Below are 14,012 nucleotides of genomic sequence, written 5' to 3' on the forward strand. Positions count from 1 at the left end.
ATTCCGAGGTCTGTGTGCCACTGAAGTGTTCTTCCTGGTAAACACAGGTGATCAGTTAATTTCCTTGTTCAGGAACCTTCATGATATGTAACATAAAGCCCTCCAGTCCTCAATCTGAATTTAGGGCCATCCAGTCCTGGTTCTGACCCTGATGGCACCTAACAACAACAACAAGTATGGTGCTGTGGGTTAATGCACTGCACTGCAAAGTCGGTTTGAACCACAAGGTTGTCGGTTCGAGCTCACCAGTCGCTCCTTGGAAACCCTATACCGGGTCACTATGAGTTGGAACAGACTTGGCAGCCCTCAACAACAGCCACAGGTGGTTCTAGTTATCCTTCCCAGCCAGCACTCAACTCAATGAGCCTTGCATTTCCCATTCCCATCCCTGGGCCTTTGCTTTACTTGTTTCCTTTCTTTGAATGCCTTTTTTTCTACCTCTGAAGACTCATCCATCCTTCAAGCCCTGACCTAAATCTCCCTTTCTCTGTAAAGCCTCCCCGGATCCTTGTTGCGATGGATTGCATTCCTCTCCATATTCTGAGTGCCACATTGCCTGATAAACATAAACCATGAATTAGCTTTAAGGCTCCTTAGGATCCCATTTGTCCTCCTGACTAACTTATGATCCCCTGGCTGGCAAGGACCAGGGACTATTTTATTTTGTTTCCCTGGTACCTGGTGTCAAGCCTGGTATATAGTAAGCGATTGATTTAAATGTTTGTGAAATTATACTGCCCAGGGTATTTTTTTAGAGGTAGGCTCGTCATACTAAGCAAGTATAGCTATAAATTATTTATTACTCACCATGGACCAGGTATTTTATATATTCTACATCCTTTAATCTGCAAACCAACCCCACAGAGTTAATGGTTGTTTTCCATATTTTGAAATAAGACACCCAGGACTCAGACAGGTGAGGTGTCTCCTCAAGGTCACATATACCAGGATGCTGCTGAGCCATGGTTGGAACCCAGATCTGCCTCACTGCGGAATCTGAACTCTTCCCATTCATCATGTGGTCTCATGGGCCATTTGAGATTTACAGAGAAGCTTGGGGGTTGTGGTTGTTTAACAAGCTTAACAAGCTTCTGGGGACCTGAAAGGATGAATGATGGCTTTTGTTTCTTTGCAGGGGGAATCAGCTTTGGGAGAGCCAAAGGGACCTCGGGTTCAGAGGCAGATGATGAGACGCAGCTGACGTTCTACACAGAGCAGTACCGTAGTCGTCGCCGCAGCAAAGGTAACGGAAGTCTGAATCTGTGTTACCTTGGGAAGGTTTCTAAGGCACAGTTTGGAGTAGGAAAGCCTGGGAAGCAGAGTTTGTGCTCAGTAAACCCCTTGCAATCGGGTCCATTCTGACTCACAGTATAATGGCAAACACAACTTCTGTTTTTCAACCTGGTCCAGAGCTCAGCATCTCTACCCCTGGGGAGACTGGTGAACGTCACTATATCCTTTCCTCATTCCATTCTTTATTTACTTTCCTCCCACCTCATTTGTCAAAGGATTGAGGCCCATGTTCAAATTTTTATGCACTTTTTGAAATTCAGCACAGGAAATGGAATAACTATGGGAATTAGATTAAAAAGAAAATGAATGTAAAGAAGATGATTTAAGCTCAGTTTAGACACTGCAGGTTAATTCATGCCATACTATGTAATGGAATTCTTAGAAGGAGCATCCTAGCAGCCAAGATGCAGAAAACAAAACATACTTATCAGTACAATATACAGGGTCTGTGGAATAGAGCCAAGCGTTTATTTGTTCAGGATACTGAGACCAGAGAGAATGTTCCCCAGTTGGTCCCTAAAAATAGAACATGGTATGGCTTTCTAGGCATTGTCTTCGATAGATGAAATAAATATCAAGAAATACTTATATCTCACAATAACACTCAATGTAAAGTGATATAAAAATGATGAAGCTTAGCTTCTTGTGAGCTAAACTTGGTACTCAGGTTCACAGTTCTCTGATGATGAGGCTTGCTCTATAGGGAAAATATAGTCTATTTCAGACAATCTTCTGTGAATATAATTTCACATTACTGAACATTTTATAAATATGCAAAAGCAGTAAATTTGAGATTGAATTCTTGAAAGAGGACCTGGGCTATAAACATGTATTCATGCTAGCGATTAGGGGCGATGCATCCATGGACTTTGATCACCAACCAGAAAGAAGGTAATATTGGCTTGCATACATACAGGCAACTTATCAAGGCTTGTGGCAGCGTGTGTGGGCATCCCATCTGTACATAGAAGTGGGCAGAAGAAATGCCTGGGGCAGGGAGGAAAGTATTCCTCAGCAAACTATTCTGCATGAATGTTGCCTATAGCAGGGTAGACCACCAAAAAGCACAGATCACATAGGTTCTCTAGGCTTCTTTTCTTTATCCTGTGAAATGCCTGAGGAGTGGGGAAGAATCTTCCAATGAAGAAGGTTACACAGACCAACTGACATGTCTTTGTAAAGTCTCCAAGATTTGTTATTATAGTTGAGTAAGGCAAGTAGTTGAACTACCAAGTTAGAAGTTACATGTTAATTTTGAAGTTTTAGAAGGGATAGCTAACCCACGAAAAAAATAGCATGATATAACTGAAAAACTTTCAGAATTAAGAAAACTGGGTTCAAACTTCTGTTCTACCATTTACTAGCTGTGATATCCTCAGCACTTCTTTAATTTCTCTAGACTTTACTTTGGGAGTCCTGGTGGTACATTGGTTAAGCAACCAGCTGCTAATTGAAAGATTGGAGATTCTAACCCACCAGCTGTTCTGTAGGAGAAAGATGTGGCAGTCTGCTTCCATAAAGATTTAAGCCTTGAGATCCCTATGGGGCAGTTCAACTCTGTTCTGTAGTTCACTTGGGTGTGGTGATGATTCAGTGATAGACTTCTAGACTTCCATTCTGGAAACCCAGGTGTGATTCCTAACAAATGCACCTTAAGCACAGCTAGCCCATGCCTGTCTATCCTTGGAGGCTCTCCTATCCCTGTGATGCTCAGCAGGTTTCAGCAGAGCATCCAGACTGAGGTGGACCCAGATGAATGGCTGGTGATCTGCTTCTGAATGTTATCCCATTGTTCATGGGTTGTCATGAGTTGAATCTGACTCCATGGCAGCTAATAACAACATCCTTTGCTTTCCTCACCTGTAAAATGGGACTTATAGGGTGAGGGGTGAAATTTAGTTGAGGTTCATGAAAAAGCGTACCCTGATGCCTGGTATATATAATAAGGGCAAAATCAAGCTGATTCAGTACAATTCTTGTTATTTCTCCTATCTCCCTGATGCCAGTGCCTATCACTGAAAAGGTGCTGTGTGGCAAGTGTCTCCTGATATGTTACTGGGAAAGGTCTAGACGCCTCTGCAGCTATTAGAATGATTGGTTCTACCTCTCATTCCCTCCCACTCCTCGACTTTCAGGTATCTGCTGTGTTGGAGATTTAGAAGTTGGTGATCGATAATTCTTGACCTGCCCTCTTCCTCCCACATTCCAGCAGCAGAATTAGGACTGGGGAAGTTGGTGGGTCTCCTCTGTGTGGCCAGGCTATTTACAGCTAATTGGAAAAACATCCATCATTGAGGTTGCCCCTCATAAATTTGAATTGAAGTTTTAAAAAAAGCAAAAGCAAGCCACCAATGAATCAGCAATTCTGATTCATGGCAACCCTGGAGAACAAAGTAGAGCCTCCGCATAGGGTCTCCAATCTTGCAAATTCTACATAAGCAGACTGCGACACAGCATCTTTCTCCCATAGAGCTATTGGCTAGTTGGTTCAAACCACTGATATTTGAGTCAGCAGCTGAGCGCTTAACCACTGCATCACCAGGGCTCCTTAAATAAGCCACAGGACTTGAGATTTGGCCCAGTGTTTCCATACACTCCAGCAGGCCAACCTGGCTCTGTGTTCAGGGCAGTGAGGATGCTTGGGCTGCCTTTCCCTTTCCTGGCTGCCCTGCCAAATGAATGCCAAAGCTGCTTGCTTTTGTCTCTCTCCTCCACTTATTTTCCACCAATGTTGTTGTTTTTAAGTGCTGTCAAGTTGGTTCTGGTTCATAGCAACAAAAAGGACTCACCGGTGGGTTTGAACTATCAACATTGCAGTTAGTAGTACAGTGCTTATCCTATAACATCACAAGTACTTTTCCACTGATAGCACATCCTATTCTTCTACCTCTTTTTTTTTCACCACATCTTCCTCTTTTGCAGGATCCTGAGCTTGCTTGATTTTTTTGTTCTCTCTGCTCCCTTCATTTAATATCTATTCTCTTTTTTCTTCTCTTCCTCTCTTATTCACTCCCTGCCAAAGCCCTGCCTTCTTCTCTTTATTCCTTGTCATTTTTTGTTCTCTCCTCCTTCTCTCACCTCTCTTTACCTTCTCTTCTCATCCTCAACCATCCCCCAGTAATTTCTGCTCTTTCCACCCAGATGTTCTCTAATGAGCTCTTCTTCTCTTCTATCTTCCTTCCCTCCCTTCCCTACCACAGATTATTTGTTAAGCACTAATTGTATCATAGGATCACTATTAGTCAGAACTGACTTGACGGCACCTAACAACAACTGTATGTCTGGTGATGACGCACTCATGGGACGGTGGTTAATAGCTCACCTTCCATGCAGAAGACCTAGGTTGAATTCCTAATCTCCTACCACCTGCCCTTCATGGGAGACTTATATGTTGTTCTGATGCTGAACAGATTTCAATCAAACTTCCAGACTAAGACAGACTAGGAAGAAAGACCTGATGATCAATTTCTGAAAATCAGCCAGTGAGGGCCTGTGGATCACAGTGAGTCAGTCAGTAACTGAACATGGGCATGACACAGAACCTGGCAGCATTTCGTTATATGGTGCATGGGGTAACTATGCTTCAGGACCAATTCCACAACAGCTTACAGCTACATGTCTGGCACTTTTCTATGCATTGGGAATGCAAACCAACCCAAAATTGTAATATACAAAACACAAAAAACTACCCACATGCAGTACTACTCATATCATATAAAAATATGAATCTATCATTGTGGCTACATTCCACTGAGTGAGTTCCAACTCAGCGTGACTCCATGTGACTCCACAGGATTTTCTTGGCTATAGTCAGTGGGTGGGTTTGAACTGGCAACCTCTCAGTTATCCACAGTGCTTAATATGTTGCTGTTATTAAGTACCACTGAGTAAGTTCTGACTCATAGCAACCCAGTATAAGGTTTCTGAGAAGCACGTGGTTCTTTGAAACCGACTTTGTGATTCAAAGTCCAGTGCTTATCCTACAACACCACACCAGCAGTCCTCTGAATATATTGTTGTTGTTGTTAATTGCCATAACGTTGGTTCTGACTCAGAGTGACTCTGTATAGGGTTTCTGAGGAGCAGCTGATGAATTTGAACCAACGACTTTATTGTTCAAACGGACCTTGCCGTCCATTGTTTATCCTACAGTGTCACACCAGTACTCCATCATATTAGAATGTGACAAATGCTAAAAAGAAAATGCAGCAAGGAAGAGGATAGAGGAAGGAGAGAAGGGATTGTACTTTAGATTCCAAGAGCATAAATTACCCTCTCATTTTGGCAGGATCGCTGGGAAGGCTTTCCTGAATACATCACTGTGTCCGAGATTCTCAATCTTGCTGGTACTGGTGCTGCTGCCCCTCTGGTTGTTTGTTCATCATAGAGAGTGAACTTGGTAATGGCACAGCCTCTGTAGCTGACCAATGAACTTGGGACTCAATGTCCAGTTCAGCAGATAGCACAGTCCCCCAGGAAAGGGCTGCAGCACTTCTCTGATGTTTCTTACACTTTGGCCATAAACGGGAACTTCAACTTTCAAGATTCTAATAGTGGAATAAGTTCACAATGCAACTTTGCTTTATTTGTTTTTTGTTTTTATGTTTTATTGTGAATTATGTGATAGTTTACATGGGAGAACATTAGTTTTACATTCATACTATTGTATATCGTTTCATTGCCATGGTTGCAATCCCGTCCATACATCATCAACCAACCAAAGGGTATACAATACAAGCCTGCCCCGTGGTCATCAGCATGCAGCCCCTCTCACTCTCTGTGTCTAAAGTCCCCAGCCGCTCCATCTCTCCATGTCATAGTCTCTGCCTCCATCTCAGGCATCACTGCTTTTCTGGGTAGAGTCCTGCTCTCCACTCTACAATGCAACTTTGATCAAGGGAAGACTGGGGAACCCTTAGGAATAAAAGATCAGCAGAGCAGAGTATTAAGAGCATGAATTCTGGCAACAGGCTGCTTGGGTTCCAATCCCAGCCCAACATTTATGATCTGTGTCATGTTGAGCATGTACGTTAATCTTTCTGTGCTTTATTTGCTAATCAGTAAAATGATGATGGGAGGGTTAAATCCCTCTGGGGTTGTTCTGAGCACTAAAAGACTAAAATTAGTAAATGTCTATAAAGGTAGGATTAGGGAGGGAAAGAAGAAGGAGATGTGGCTGTGTCTAGCTACTGTGGTAGGGTCAGTGGAGTGAGTCTGGGCTCTCAAATCTGCTGCCCGATTACTGTGTGATCTTAGCAAAGTTACACCACTTACCCAGGCTTTGTTTTCTTATCTGGAGCAGGCAAGAGGGCTGCTTAAATCTGATCTCAGATCCCATCTTTCCTAAATGTCAATGTGTCTGTCTGTGTATCTGTGAGAATCCCAGGTTTCCAAATGCAGTTGCCCACCAGCAGACATCTTCCCTTTGCAGACTGCTCCCCCAGAATATCCTCTTTGCATCCCTGTTCCCAGAGCTTTTCCCTTTTTTTTTTTTCTTCTCCTATTTCTGGAAAGAGTGTATAGCCTTGTTGTCACAGTGGTTTTTGTCATCCCCTTTGTGCTGGCTACTCTTTCTTCTTCTCCCTCTGCCCCCAGGCCTGCCTGAACCCCCAGTCTCTCCTCCACCTCTGTGAGCTTCTCTTTTAGGCTGCACAATGAGTCAGCATCGCCTGTGGTCTGCCAAGAGCCTTGAGAGCCAGGTTGTCAGTGACACAGAGAAAACAAAGAAATACCATTAGGTGACTCAAGTGCATTCACCACACTCCCTTCAATTCCATCTGAAAACAGGATCTGAGTCCTGTTCCCCAAGTCTATAGGCATGTGGGCTTGCATCAAGTCATTCAACCGTTGCCATCTCTGAAGTGCTCCGAAGGCAGCTGGGGTTCAGGTAATCTGAGGGAGATGGGCGAACATGGTTTCCAGTCCTAGCTTTATCACTGCTTTTCTGTGTGATTGTAATGAGGCTAAGAAGCTTCACTGCAGAGAGGAGCACACCTGGAGTGGAGGAGAAAGAAACTTTCTGGAAGGTTTGACCACCTAGGTACCTCTCTTTGCCACATCCTATGTGATAAACAGAATTGGCATTGAAATCAGCCAGCCATACCAGGACATAGAGTCTTGGTGTGGTGCTATATGATAAGCACTGTACTGCTAACCACAAGGTAGGCAGTTCAAACCCACCAAGTATTCCTTGGAAACCTTACACAGGGTTGCAGTGAGTCAGAGCCAACTCAATGGCACTTAACAACAATAACAATGTACCTGGATATGAATCCTGACCATATCTTTCCCTCTTCTGACCCGTGTCTATCCCTCAATGGCTGTTTTTGTCTGTATAAAATGGAGTCATTGAAACCCACCTCACAGAGTAAGCAAGTCTAGACAAAAAATATTCTAGGGCTCACTCAAATCTAGAAATATGTGTTCTTTTCTCCCACATTCCTCTTCCCTCTAAAACATCTAAGCCCAAAAATAAACCAGTTAATTACTCTATTTGATAAGAGACTTATAGTTTAGTCCAGAAGTGGGTGCTGGCAACCCTGAGCTTTTGGTTCTCTATAGGGAAAGGGGACTGTTACCAATGTAGATCTGGTGTGGTCAGTTAGAACCTTTCAATATAGAATACTGTAATAACCAATGGGATGGGTCAGGGCTGGTGGTGGAGGGGGAGGGGAGAGGTAGAGAGACTAAGAAAGACTAAGAAACCAAAGTATATGTATATACTGTTGCTGTTGTTGTTGTTAAGTGATGGAGAAGTGGATTCCAACCCATAATTGAGTCGTTTCCAACCCATAGTGATGCTGTATAGGGTTTCCAAGGAGTGGCTGATGAGCTTGAATTGTCGACCTTTGCAGTCCAGCGTGTTAACCCACTGTGCCATACCAAGACTTCATGTATATGTTTTTTTTGTTATTAAGTGCTGCTGAGTAGGTTGTGAGCCTGTATAGAATTTCCAAGGAGCCATTGAACCGCTGATGTTCCAGCTGGTGAGCTTAAACCACCAATCTTGCAGTTTAAACCGTCTTCAAAGTCCAGTTCATTAACCCACAATGCCACACCTCTAAATCAGGGTCAGCAACCTTTTCTTGTCAATGGCCAATTAATAAATATTTCTGGCTTTGCAGACTGTACCATCTCTGTTGCTGTTAACCAACTCTGCCATTTAATTGTGAAAGTTGCCATGGACAAAGTAATAAATGACTAAGCAGAGCTGTGTCCCAATAAAATTTTATTTGCAAAAATAGGTGCTAGGCCAGATTTCACTTGCAGACATAGTTTCCTGGACCCTCCCTTAAGCCATTTACATGTAGAGGTAGTCATTCTTACCTGCAGGCCTGGTCTAAGAAGCATGTATGAAACTTCAGTGCTTCATGAGATGAACCCAATCCTAGAGCTCACATGATCTTGCTGCCTAAATGAGTCTATCTGAAAGCAAAGAGTTCTATTTTTGATAAAGTAAATAATCATCTAGTACAGCTCTTGTTTGTGGTTTCCCAATTATGATGGTATTCTACAGCACTGACTATTGAAGAGCTGATGGAGATAGCTTACCACTGGGCAAACATTTACCTTTATTAGCTAGAGATGATATTCTATACAGCAAAGAACACTGGACTCAGAGTCAGGAGGTGTGGACTAGAATCGCTAGGAGGTTGTTAACTCACTCAGTGACTATTGAGAAGCTTGTATGCTCTCTGGACCTCAGTTGTCCTATCTGTAAAACAAGAATATTTATGTTTCATATATCATTGAGTGTGAAGTTCTTCACAGTTTAGCTCTCTCTAGTTTCATTCATGGAGTCAACAGACAGTATGGAAAATTGGACCTGGATGCTCAGCCTCAAGGAAATGATCCTCTTACTTGGTGGGGTGGTACAACTCACCCCAAGAAACAATGCTGATCAGGATGCAGTAGGATATAGTTGAAGGTCCAGATGAGAAGTGCAGGTGGCATGTCCAGCCCTGGACGCACAGTTGAGCCAGAGAAAAAGTAGCTGCAGCTTCTGGAAGATCTCAGAGATGTAACCACCCAGTGTGGACACTTACCGCACCAGCTCCACATGGATGACTGATGGTCTTGGGCAAGTCTCTCTTGCTTTAGGGACATCACTCTTCTCATCCTCTAAACCAGTTCTCTAAACCCTGGTTCTAATACTCCCACTTTTCTCTGAACCTTGATGATTAGTCCCCAGCAGAGATACCCAGAGCATGAAGGCCCTGGGCTTTTGCTTTCTTTGTTATAGTTGCTTGTTTAAATTTGGTGATTCTCAAAGTGTGATTTTCTATGGCATTAACTCTGGAATTGTCAGTAAAGCTTTGTGTTAATGTGTATTTATATATGTGTGTGTGAATTTATTCTTTCATGATTCTATGTACAAGCATACACACACACAGGTATGCACACACAGTTTAAACCTGTTTTGCAGACAGATGAGGTAAAATCCAATCCAGAATCCTCTGTAAAGAAGTAGGACCTTTGGGACTGGGAGAGAAGATTTCCCTGAAATAGAAGCCAAGAGTGCCCAGAGCATCTGTGGAGCAGTACCTTCAAAGGTACAGAGGCAAAGAATGCATACATGCTGGTGGTGATGGCTGTGTGTCGTGGAGTAGGTTCTGACTCCTAGTGACCCTGTGTAAGGTTTCCAAGGCTGTACGTTCTTTACAGGAGCAGAAAGCATTAGCTTTCTTCTACAGAAGTGGTGACATGGAGAACCCACCAACATTGAGTGGACTCTGACTCATAGCAACCCTAAAGACAGCTTCTGAGACAGTAAATCTTTTAAGAGAGCAGAAAACCTTATCTTTGTCTTGTGGAGCAGCTAGCTGGAGGGTTTGCGATACCAACTTTTGGCTAGCAGCCAAGTGCTGAGTCCCCACCAAAAGGCATGCAGAACTCAAATCTGTGGCTGTGAGGGAAGAGCAGGAGAAAAAGGAGCCAACCTTGATCATTGATGATGGAACCCACCCTACCTTGTACCCATCAATTCTCATTCAACCACAATACTATTTTTTTTTTGTCTTAGAGATAATCATGTTGAATCTTTGATTTTATGCATGTGAAAAACCAAAGCTTCCTACAAGCATAACAGGGACATTCTTTCCAAGGTTAAAATGCCAGTCTTCAACCATTAAAGTGTATGGGGCCAGATGTTAACACAAGAGGATCTGGGTTAAAACTATATGGGCGTTCCTTGTGCTTTTCTTATCCTTAAAACTTTCCATAAATTTGAAATTATTTCCAGACAAAAATGTTAAGGATCAATGCTAACCCTTCTTGTTTGAGTGTAGTCTTTGCAATCAGCAGAGTCAGGTTCAAATCCATGCTGTGCCAATTCCCTGCTGTATAGCCTAGGGCAAAATACACCCCTTCTCTGAGTCTCAGGTTTTTCCCCTGGTATATGAGAGGCTAAGGACGTTACCTGTCCCTCCATTCTCCTTTAGGCTTGCCGTGAGGACTAAATGAGACAATGTATGTAAAGGAAATGCTAAGCAGAGTGACTGCTATGTGCTCAGTGTTCACTGAATGATAACCAGTTAGGCACAGCAGATCAAGGCCTGAGCCAGGCACGGCTCCAAGGCATCTTTCCAATGTGATGGCCTACAAGTCAGTCTTGCTACTAAGGGAAAAATCCAAACAAACATTTTTGTTAAGAACACATATTTGGTGGGCCTGGGCTCTTGGGGATTTTGTGATACAGCATCTTCTGTTCCTTGACTGAAAACAGTCTTGTTCATAGGTACATCTACTGTCTGCTGCCTGCCAGTCTGCAGGCACAACCTAGGGCTGGTTTCTCAGAAACGAGTAAACAGTGGATACAAATCGATCTGGATTTAATCAGCCTCTGAATTCCTTGTAGTCAGAATGAACTGGAAGAGAGACCTAGACCCGGCGAGAGGGAATGGTGTCAGACGTGGGACAGGGTGTTCTGATGTGAGGAAGATTTGGAGCGAAAACAAGGCTCCAAGATCATTATTTCTCTCACCCTCCTATGCCCAATGGACCTGGGTTTTCTTATTCAACTGTATTAGAATGTCTGAAAGTTTTTTCATGAGGACAGTACTATTAGAGTTTCCAGATAAAGGGTCAGCTGGAGTGTACCTAGGTCAGTTCCTTCATGGGGGTGGCTACCTTAGTTTCAGGCCTGGGAATAGGAAATCAAAAGTAGGTTAGGCCAGGGTGAAAAGTCAGGGAGTGAAAATATTTAAGAGGAAAGAAGGGAGATAAGGACAGGAAGGAAGACTCAAGAAAAATAGTCTTAGGGCAATCCTGGGAGGGTTAAGACTTGGATTTTAAGCCTAAATGTACCTGATTATAAGACTTTGAATAAGGCTTTGGTTCAGTGTTTCCTATCTACCAGCCAACAAGATAGAATCTGATGCTTTTTATAATTTTTCTTAGCAATACTACTCTGAGAATCCATGGTAGAAATGACAAGAAAGAAAGAGGGAGAGAATGGATAAATCACATTGGATTCTCTCTACATCCTTTACATGCATCATCTCATTAAATTCTAGTCACTTCCATGAAGAAGTGACTATTTTAATCTCCATTTTACAAGTGAGGAAATGAAGACTTTGAGAGCTCACTCACCTGAGGCTACAAGGGAAGCTGGGATTTGAACCTAAGGTATTTGGTTCTAATAATGGATAAAATCATTATAGGGAAGGATGTGCTCATGCATGCCAAGTGCCAAGTGCTTTCTTCAATGCCTGGCACAAGGTACTTACTTAGTAGGAGACAGGAGGAGGCTATCCATGTTTGAGGTGGTAAAGAAGCCTGGTGAGCAGGTCTCTGAAGACTTCCTGGTGTCAATCTGGTGTGACCTGTCCAGATGGAGACCAGTAATGGGGGGATGATCAGAACCAATCCATATACTGAGAAGCTACTTCAGTATGGAGGACAAAAAGCAAAACCCATGGGAACCACCCCTCCCAGGGCACCAGCAGCAGTAGGGGTCAATAGGAAAGCATGTGCTCACCTTTCCTCACCCCTGCTATAAGTGATGTCATGTGGGTAACTTCATGAAATTTATCATAGAAACTGATAAACATGACTTTCTCGTGAGATCAATAAACTCTTCAAATTAAAATTTCTTTCTCCCCAACCCGAGAAAGTCAGTTTTTGTTAAACATTTATGAATGTACTCTAGCCACTGAAGTCAGTACAGTGTAGGAATTTAACCACAGGCTGGGATTCAAGAACTAGTTCCTAGAAATATCCTTAACAATCCAGAATCTTCCCTAGAGAATGATGCACTAGGCAGCAAACAGATTCCAAGGTCCCAAGCAGAGGATCCCAGGGGCAACTGGAAGACTGGGTATTTGGGGTTTGAAGGGGTGATCAGAGACTTGAGGGAATAACAAGTTCTCCAAGCTGGGTCAGGTCTGAGTCAACACAGGGCAAGTGGCTTTAGCTCGTTGCTGAGAAGAACAGTATGGGCTAGGATAGAGTAGTTCTCCAGCTTGACTGAACCTCAGAAGCTCTGGGTTTTTTTGTGTGTTTTTTTTCAGAAGCTCTTGGAGAACTTTTTAAACTACCGATTCCCTCATACCAGTCGCATTAGAACTTCTGGCCTAGAACTCTTGGTACTGGTATAAAATGCTTTCCACATTCTGATTTCAGCCAAGGTTGAGAACCAGCTCTCCACAGCTTCTGTAACACATTAGCCCAGAGTTCGTCTCTGTTTCTGTTCTGAAGTTGGGCTCCAATCAAGTGCATCCCCCTTTTCCCAAGTCAGGAAATTGATTAAAACTTATGAGAGAGGTAAAGATGTAATTTGTTGTTGTTGTTTTTGAATGTCATTGAGTCGCTTCTGACCCATAGCAACCCTGCATAGTGTTTCTGAGGAGTAGCTGGTGAAGATTGAACCTCCAAATTTGCAATTCAAATCAACTTTGCAGTCCAACACATTAACCCACCGCGACACACCAGGACTCCATGTATATTGTTGTTTGTGCCGTGGAGTCGGTTCCAACTCATAGCAACCCTGTACTGGGTTTCCAAGGCTGTAAATCTTTATGGGAGCAGAAAGCCTTATCTGAGAAAGCAGAATCATTACCTTAATTTTGGAGATGAGGGACCTGAGGTCTGGGGTGGCAAAGCAGCTGGTAGTTTTGAACTGCTGACCCTGAGGTTTGCAGCCCGATTCGTAACCACTATGCTACCAGAGCTCCTTAGGACTCCATGTATAGCAGCCACTTATTGTCACCTGTGTGCCAGGCCGATAGCAGATTCACTGATCTTCCTTAGAGCAGAGTTACTGTTGTTATCACCATATTTAAAAAGGTAAAACTGAAACCAGACAGAGTAACTTCCCCAAGGTCATAGAACTAATAATTGTCATGACTGGAGCTTAAACTCAGTTCTGGTTGACTGCAAAGACTGTTGTAACAATATCCCAAGTCAGTCCCCCAGGAAAGCCTTGTAGAGTTTTACTCCTTGTCTCATAGCTCTTGTTCTGGTGGGTGGCCGTTTGTCATTTCCAGGAGGTGGATCTCTGGATTGGTATTTTCCTTCAACATGTTCCAGGAGCCCACACAAGCTTTCTGAAGAGATTCTCCATTCCCTCATGGGAAGATGAGACTGGGAATTGGGATTCCTCTTGCTGAAAGAGTAGTCAAATGCAGAAACCTGGCTTTGATCTATGCCTACATTTGGTCCTATTTAATGAGACATTAGAGAAGAGAAAATTACATATTCAGAAATTGTTATGGGCCAGA

The 14,012-nt window shown here is 43.1% G+C and overlaps 1 protein-coding gene across 3 annotated transcripts in view; it reads left to right on the top strand.

The window, feature by feature from the left end:
- ASTN2 (astrotactin 2) overlaps positions 1 to 14,012 on the top strand; it is a 1,331,668-nt gene that overhangs the window by 449,447 nt on the left and 868,209 nt on the right. For all 3 annotated transcript variants that reach the window (XM_006865679.1, XM_006865678.1, XM_006865680.1), the window contains one exon: positions 1,136 to 1,243. In XM_006865679.1, coding sequence (XP_006865741.1) covers positions 1,136 to 1,243 — 108 coding nt within the window. The remainder of the gene's footprint in view (positions 1 to 1,135; positions 1,244 to 14,012) is intronic.

Source organism: Chrysochloris asiatica, unplaced genomic scaffold, assembly GCF_000296735.1.
Source record: "Chrysochloris asiatica unplaced genomic scaffold, ChrAsi1.0 scaffold00081, whole genome shotgun sequence".
NCBI lineage: Eukaryota > Metazoa > Chordata > Mammalia > Afrosoricida > Chrysochloridae > Chrysochloris > Chrysochloris asiatica.